General features: G+C 52.1%; 1 protein-coding gene across 1 annotated transcript; it reads left to right on the top strand.

Annotated features, from left to right (window-relative positions):
- Positions 1-5,753: 5,753 nt before the first annotated feature.
- On the top strand, positions 5,754-7,007 carry LOC311165911 (olfactory receptor 14J1-like; the record flags this gene model as incomplete). Its single annotated transcript, XM_084227401.1, has 1 exon — positions 5,754-7,007. The coding sequence occupies one exon, from the start codon at positions 5,754-5,756 to the stop codon at positions 6,684-6,686; it is 933 nt and encodes a 310-aa protein (XP_084083527.1). The 3' UTR covers positions 6,687-7,007.
- Between the last annotated feature and the right edge of the window lie 1,563 nt (positions 7,008-8,570).

The raw sequence follows: 8,570 nt of genomic DNA, 5'->3' as shown, positions 1-8,570 counted from the left end.
ACAACTGAAATTTCACAGCAGCCTGCCCAGGACTCTCACAGCTGGACACCTTCTGCCTCCCTTCTCTTTCTCCTCTGCTGGCCATGCTGCCAGGACATGATATCAAATTTCAAGGTGGCACAGGCTCTCTCTCTCAGGGGGAAACTCTCTCTGGAGAGGCTGCCCAGGACATCTCAGTGCTTCTCCACCCCTCTGTTCCTGCAGGGGCCATGCCTGGTTCCACTCCCTTCACCCCCTTCTCTGTCCTGGGTTCCAGCCTACCTCAGCCTAGGCTGCACAGCTTCTCCTCCCCCAGGCAGCCTGTGGATGGGCAGGGGGGTCTGAACCCTTCACTGACCAGAACAAAAGAGTGTTCCCCTGAGAGTTCTCTGCTTTCAACCCACTGTGTTCTCAGAGGTGTGTCCATGTCTTCCGTGGTTACACTAGGTGTCAATATTTAAATGTGAGCACTGATTGGTTTGGCTATAACTTCCCAAGAACACTCATTTACTTGTCAACCTATGACACTTGGCCTCTGGTGGCTGCCCCTGCAACACTGGGGATGGGTTCTTTCCTTCCCATGGAGATCACTTGGACACTGGGGGGACTGCATGGAACTAAGGGGATCATTGTGGCACCACTGGAGCCCATGGAACCAAGGGGATCATTGTGGCACCACTGGAGCCCATGGAACCAAGGGGCATGGTGACACAGCAGGGCTTCATGGAACCCAGAGACCAATATGGCTCTGTGGGGCCTGATGGAACCATGGAGACCATTGTTACCCTTCAGGGCCTGGTGTCACCAAGGGGGCATTATGGCACCTCAGGGCCTCATAGAAGCAAGGGACCCTTGGAACACTGTGGGGCCCCATGGAACCGAGGGAAGATGGAACAGGTCTGGCTGTCTTGGCCTCCCAGGGGCCACCTGACAGGTCTGGCTGATGTTGGGATGTCAAGGGCTGCCTCTCATCAGCTCCTGGAGCACTGGGGCTCCCGTGCTTTCCTTGCTATGGAAAATAAGTGTCCCTCTTTTCAGATGCCTATTGCCAAAATTGGTACTCTCCCTAAAAAATTTCATATAGGAAGGGTATCTCTCAGAAAAAAACCTGCCAGCTCTGGCTGGCCTTGGCCTCTAGTGGGCACCTCTCATCTGCCCCTGAAATACTGGTGCCCTGTTCCTTCATTCCTATTGAAATGAACCAGCTTTCATGTCCAAGGGCCATGGCCAAAATTGAAATTTGGCCTCCCAAATTTTGTATATCTAAGGATTCCTCCCAGATAAAAGCAGCCAAGACAGACAGGTCAGGCTGGCCCTGTTCTCTGGTGATTTTCTTAGACTTTTCATTGAAAACACCTTGGGGAGGGCCCAGAGATATCCCAAGGAGGGGTTTGTAGGCCTTGGGCATATAACCACTACATATGGACAAAGGAGCTGTGTGCTCTGTGCTGTTGTGGGGGTTTTGCATCATGGAAGTGATGTCCTAAGAGAAGCTGATAGCAGTTTCCTTCTTGTCTGGCGAAGAAACCAATCAGTAATTATCTCTGAGAATTGAAAATCTGTTAAACCACTAAAGAAACTGCACATGGCTCTGTGAAGACACATTTTAAAGATGAAAAAACTGCTGGGGTTCGCCCGCAAACCCCGGCAGGGGGAGGAGAAGCCATCGGCCCCCAGCCGTGCTGCTGCTGTGTTCTGGCCTGGCTGCTGAGATCCTGGCCCTCTCCCCAGCACGGCCCATCCTGACACAGCCCCAGTGCAGCCGCTGCAGAAACCTCCATCATAAAACAGCTCCGGCCGCAAGGACCGAGCTCAGCCGGGGTCACGGAACCTTTTGCGGGCCCTGGGTGAGATATGAACTCTTTCAGTGCTTCCATCCTCCCTCGAGTGAGGGAAAAGGACAAAGTGCAGGCACATAGAGGAGCAACATGAACATACCGTGCTCAGTGAAGGGGAAGTTGAGTCCCAGATGGGAGGGATGAGGAGATGTCCTGATCTTGGGGCTGAAATCCTCCTGTAAAGCTATAGAGAAGGATGGAATTGATACATCAGACTCTCCTTTTCCCTATAACACATTCACAAGTATGGGGAGATGACTTGTTCAGCAAAGACTTCCATGCTAAATTAAGCAAATATTTAAGTGGCTCTGATCCCATGAGAACTTTGAACATTCAAAGAGAGCAGTGTGATGAGACCCTGTGCCCTCAGGGAGAGAAGAAGAAGATCTCTTTTCCCAGAGATGAAGATGAGTTCAAAAACAGATGAAGAGAACATTTTCTCTTAAACACATCATCTTTAAATTATTACCTGGTAAGTTGACATGGCCCATAAACACAAGTGTGGGAAAAGCTGTGAAAATATGGGAGGGACTTGATGATTTCAGATTGTTTATGGGTGGCTGCTATTCATGGGAATTGACAGCCCTGAGAGAACTGTTTTCTTATGGAGAAGTCTCCAAAACATGAAAGACAGACTCCTCTCCCTAAGTGAACTGAAGAAAGATTATGCTAGTGATGGTAAACTGACTGGAAATTTTAGGTTTTTTCTCTTTACATTGTCAGTAAGAAGGAAAAGGTTGAAGGGAGAAGTGTTCTGAAAGTTTTGTTCTGATTCCTATTACTCTCTTTTAGTTACTGTTAACAAACTTTTCTTTATACCCTTTTAAAGTTTTGATTCTACTTTGCCTTTCTCCTAATCCTATCTCACAGCAGGAAATGAGTAAGGATATTCTGGTGAGTGCACTGGTAATTACACTGCCAACACTGGAAAGGCTGCCCAAACTGGACCCACCACACAAATTGATACATTGTCGGAGAAATCTCAAACTGACAAACCAAAACCACTACAGAAAACTTCCTAATGAACTGCATAAGAGCAGGGGGAAATCAAGGCAGAGCCATGGTTTGTCAGGACTTGTTTGATCCTAATGGGCCCTGTGGTGCATTTGGAGCTGAGCCCTTGAACCCTGGGTGTGAGAGGAGATGAAACAAACCTTTCCAGGAGTCAAAGTTAGAAGAAAACCACAAATGTCTCAAGGCATGAATGGGTCCCACTGAGGTCCATCCCCAACACAGGCTCCTCATGGACTCCTTGGAGGAGAGAATTGGAGGACAGGATGGCACAAAAACTTCTCAGAGATTCTGTGTGGAAAGGAAAATCCAAGTACCTTAAAAACCTTGAGTATCTCAAAGTATTATTGAGCCCCACTGAGTGTCAGTACAGAGCTCTCAAGGGACTCCTTAACACAGATAATTGGGGCCATCATTGCACAAACTTCTCACAGAGTCTGTATCAAAGGGAAACACCAAGTACCTTAAAAGAACTGAAGTACCTTAAAGCATTAATGAGCCCCACTGAGTGTTGTTACTGACAGTGCCTCTCCAGGGACTAATTATAGCAGATAATTGGGGGCCATGATTGCACAAACCTCTCAGAGACTTCAAGGCAAAAGCCAAACCCAAAGTCCTTTGAAATACCTGCAGTCCCTGGGAGCATTAAGGAGCCCCCAGGGCCATTCCTGAGCAAGGCTCCCCAGGGACTCCTTCCAGCAGATCCTTGAGGCCACTGGGGTGTGGGCTAGGGGGGTATGCTGGGGACAGGACAAGGGGCTGACAGTGCCCAACCTGGCTGGGGCTGTTCCAGGAGGTTCCAGTGCCTCAGGACAAGGTGTCTCCTCACAGACCTTGGTGGCACAGATCCTGCTGTGGCCCAGGGCACCAAGACTTGGCTTATCTTTGTCCCCACCTGTCATCACTGCCTCCAGTTCTCTGCTCTGGCTTGGGCCTGGGGACACTTTCTCAGTTGTGTGCCTCAGTGGGACCCATTAAAAGTGAAAGAAACTTTGGAGTTGGATTCTGCCTTGGAGTTCTGGAGAGGTTTCTTCAGCTCCCTCTCAGGACCTGATGTTCAGGGCCTCAGCACAAAGCCCCAGAGGCTCATTAAAGTCCTTGTGCTGTGTCTGTGCTACTGAGCTGGGCTGGGCTCCTGGCCCAGAGGCAGCTCCTGGTAACCAAGAAGAGCTTTAAAGGCACATTTCTCTTGATGAGCAGCTTTTCTCCCAGCCCAGCAGGCTGGGGCACTGCCTGCAGCCACCCAGGGCACAGCACAGAGGCACAGAGAGCTTCAATCAGTCAGGGCTGGGAAAGTGCTGAGAAGTGCCTGGGACAGAATCAATGCCAGCCCTTGGCACAGGAACCTCTGGCTGCAGGACAAAGCAGCTGCAGCTCCTGGAGCCATCTCCTAAAGCTGGGACATCCCAGTGCCTGCAGACCCTGTGAGTACAACTCTGCGTATTTCTGGTGCAGGGGAGGTGAAATGCTCATGAAGCTCTGACATGCTGAGGGGTTGTGGTTAGTCATATAATGTTTCCAAGAAAAGGATTTTGATAATAAAGAAAAAATTTCTCAAACTGTTTGTATCCAGTTTCCTACTATTACAGAACGGCAGGAGAGGCGATAAGCATTAAAAGTTTATTATGAATTATTAATTATGAATTTGGACAAGTGCCTACAACATCTCCCTGTAACTTTTAGTGATCACTGTGTTTACAGGAGATCCCTAATGCGCTTTCAGCCACTCTGCCCATGGACAGCAGCAGCATCACCTTTGCTGGAGCCATCAGGGTCAGGCTGAGCTGTCCTTTCTTGAAGCTGCAAACAAAACCTGCACCCAGCCAGTGCCCTGCAAACAGGCAGGGTTCTGTCAGGCCAAGGAGAGTGCTCAGAAATTTGGGGTGCTGGCAGGGAGAGATCAGGCACAGGGAAACACCTACAGGAAGAAAATCTCCAGGAAGCAGAGAGAAGATCAGGGTATGAGAGAAAATAAAACCCAGAAATGCTGTGGCAGGGAGAGTTTAGAGATGCCCACAGGATCCCCTCCAGTGCAGCCCATCGCTCTGAACAAGCCGACTCCCTCATGTACCCCAGCCAAGCCTCTGTCCTCCAGGCTGGGGCTCCAAGGCGTGCAGCCCCTCCTGTGCAGGCAGAGCTGCAGCAGAGCCGTGGGGCAGCTCTGCAGCCCTGGGCCCAGTTCCCTCTGCAGAGCACAGAGCTGGGAGCAGCTGCCCGACCCTGGGGGCTCTGGCAGGGGGCACAGCTGGCTCAGGGTGACGCTGTCCCCAGTGCCTGGCTCTGGGCAATGCTGTCAGTGCAGCCAGGGAAGGAGCTGCATCTCCCTTCATCCAATGCCATCATAAGGACACTGGGAAGTCCTTCTGAGATTTCAGTCCAAGCTGGGAGTTTCAATCCAGGGTGCAAACCTGTCCTAGAGCATCTCTGAGTTCTGAGATTGATGTGGAGACGCAGAGGTGCTGTGACACTGAAAATGCTGCTGGGTTGGTGAAATTAGCAAAGTGTGTCTGTGGCTACAAAAGTGGAGCTGGGCTCTGGTGGATCCATCTGGTCTCACCTGTACCCAGTGACATTTTATGGGAAACATGGGAAGGTGATCATCCTTCACCTGAGTAAGGTTAAAGCCCAGAGAAACTCTGAAATGGGCAGAATGACAGATCATCTCCGCCCACTTTCCACTCATCACTTTGCTTCACAGAACTTGCTCTGTTCTCCCTGAGTATAGAAAAAAAATGCTGAGGATTTCTGATATCCAAAAACACCAGAAGAAATACAATTGAGCTTCTAAAGAAAACGTGAACTGTAAAACACTAAAGACTCTGTGTGTACTAAGGAAGGGGGTATGGGAAATGGCATTGATTTTGGTTACTCTAAATTTTCACTGTTATTTTTCCCGTGGCAGAAAACAGTGGCCAGCCCCAGCAAATGTTCAACAGCAGCTCCATCAGCCACTTCCTCCTGCTGGCATTGGCAGACACGCAGCAGCTGCAACTCCTGCACTTCTGCCTCTTGCTGGGCATCTCCCTGGCCGCTCTCCTGGGCAACGGCCTCATCATCAGCACCGTAGCCTGCAGCCACCACCTGCACGCCCCCATGTACTTCTTCCTGCTCAACCTGGCCCTCACTGACCTGGGCTCCATCTGCACCACTGTCCCCAAAGTCATGCACAATTCCCTCTGGAACACCAGGACCATCTCCTACACAGGATGTGCCACACAGCTCTTTTTCTTTCTCTTCTTCCTTGGAGCAGAGTTTTCCCTACTGACTGTCATGTGCTATGACCGCTACGTGTCCATCTGCAAACCCCTGCACTATGGGACCCTCCTGGGCAGCAGAGCTTGTGCCCACATGGCAGCAGCTGCCTGGGCCAGTGGCTTTCTCAATGCTCTCATGCACACGGCCAATACATTTTCCCTACCCCTGTGCCATGGCAATGCCCTGGGCCAGTTCTTCTGTGAAATCCCACAGATCCTCAAGCTCTCCTGCTCCAAATCCTATCTAAGGGAACTTGGGCTTCTTGCTGTTAGTGTGTGTTTGGTATTTGGCTGTTTTGTATTCATTGTTTTCTCCTATGTGCAGATCTTCAGGGCTGTGCTGAGGATCCCCTCAGAGCAGGGACGGCACAAAGCCTTTTCCACCTTCCTCCCTCACCTGGCTGTGCTCTCCCTGTTCCTCAGCACTGCCACATTTGCTCACCTGAAGCCCCCCTCCATCTCCTCCCCATCCCTGGATCTGGCCCTGTCAGTTCTGTACTCAGTGGTGCCTCCAACCCTGAACCCCCTCATCTACAGCCTGAGGAACCAGGAGATCAAGGCTGCAGTGTTGAGTCTGATGACTGGATGGTTTCAGGGACATTAAACTGCTGGCCAATTTCTGTAAATCCCTTGTAATAAAAATCATGTTCGGTACGTCTTCTTGGCTTAGTCATGGGATTTGTTTCTTTGTTTTAGTGTTTTCATATTGTCCACAAAGAAAAGACTTACTTTTTTGGAATTTTTAATTTTTTTTTCTCTCCACCTTCCCTGTGGCCACAGACTGTGTCAATGAGGGGCTGTGCTCTCGGTGGCTTTAAAGGAATGAAAGGATCTCCCAGCAAAGTTTACTGCAGAGATGCCCTTTTGTTGCCTTCTCTGGAGCTGCAGCAGCAATGCCTGTGAGCAGAGCTGGGGGCAGATCAGTGCTGGCACAGCAGCTGTTCCCAGCAGCAGCAGCACTTGGTGTTGCCAGTGCTGCTCCCATGGCCCTGCCCCGGTGCCCTGGTGGCCCTGGTGTTGCTGTAGGGCCTGAGTGCTCTCGGGGCCGGGCACAGTCCTGGGGTGGCAGTGCCAGGGCTGCAGCAGGGACAGGCCATGGGCACTGCTGGGGCAGCGCTGATGCCTCAGGCCAGGCCCTGGGGGCTCCAGACTCCTTGCCCAGGCTCTCTCAAGAACATGCCCAGGCCAATGCTGAGCACTGAAAACCACTGTGAGAAGCCCCAGGCTGGCTGTGGGCAAGCTGGGGGCAAACAGTATGGCTGTTCTGCAAGGGCCCTGGGGGAGACAGGAAGGAGCAGCAGAGCAGGGGCTGATCCATCCCCAGTGCGCTGGACAGCCCAGGGCAGCATCCCAGAGCATCCTCATGGAGCTGCCATCAATGTCCCCGCTCTGCAGCCCTGGCCTCTCCCCCAGCTCACACAGGTCCCCATCCTTGCAGGCACAGACACAGCAGCACTGGCTCAGGACCGCCTGTTTGCATTGCACAGAGCAGGGAGGGGCACCCCCATGCTGTTGTTGTGGGGACATGAACCTGAGGGAGCACAAATGCCATCAGCCCCTGAGGCCAGCAAGGGCTGGGGGACTACAGGGAAACCACTCAGCGTTGTCCTGACTAATGCAGTCAGCCAGAAAGTTTCTTCCCATGAGCTGAGAGTTTCCTGTCCCACTGCAGACACTGTGGCTCAGATCCAGGGCTGCCTGGCAGCCACCCCCAAACTGCCCTGAGCATTTCCTTCGCTTCTCCTTTGATTTCTTCACTCTTCCCTGGTTCAGATTTCTTCCTATTGCCCACCCCTGTTCCTTCTCCTGCAAACAGCCCATCCTGTTTGCCCTTTCCTCTCTGGCCCCACTCCCCATTGCAGTTCCTGACTTGGCACCATGGGAAGGTCCCTTGGGCAGCAGGATCATCCTCCAAGTGCTGCAGGAATTGTCTGCAAGCTCCTGCATTGCCTTGTGCTGCTTCCTTGCCAGAGGCACCACAGGCAGGGGGGCACATCTGGGCTGCTGTGTCTGGCTGTGGGACTCCCTGTTCTGGGCAATGAGGAGGAGCTGCAGAGGCTCTGCAGGACTGACAGGATGAGCTTTGGGGCTGGCAGGATGAAGCTGAGGGACCTGGGCTGCTGGAGCTGCTCAAGAGGAGGCCCAGGGCTCATCCTGCAACTGCTCCTGGGGTGATTTCAGAGAATCCCAGAATCAGCAAGGTTGGAAAAGACCTTGGAGTTCATCAAGTCCAACCTGTGCCCTGACACCGCCTTTTCTCCCCTGAGCCTCCTCTTCTCCAGGATAAACAACCCCAGCCCCCTCAGCTACTCCTTACAGCACTTGTGTTCCAGACCCCTCACCAGCCTTGTCACCCTTCTCTGGACATGCTCCAGCCCCTCCCTGTCCTTCCTAAGTTGGGAGCCTCAGAACTGCAAACAGACCTCCAGGTGCTGCCCAACCAGTGCTGAGCACAGGGGAAGAATCACTGCCCTGCTCCTGCTGGACA

Source organism: Fringilla coelebs (assembly GCF_963513975.1).
Source record: "Fringilla coelebs genome assembly, contig: SCAFFOLD_33, whole genome shotgun sequence".
Classification (NCBI taxonomy): domain Eukaryota; kingdom Metazoa; phylum Chordata; class Aves; order Passeriformes; family Fringillidae; genus Fringilla; species Fringilla coelebs.
Note: the sequence above shows the minus strand (reverse complement) of the source record. Positions and strands in the feature narration are given on the sequence as shown.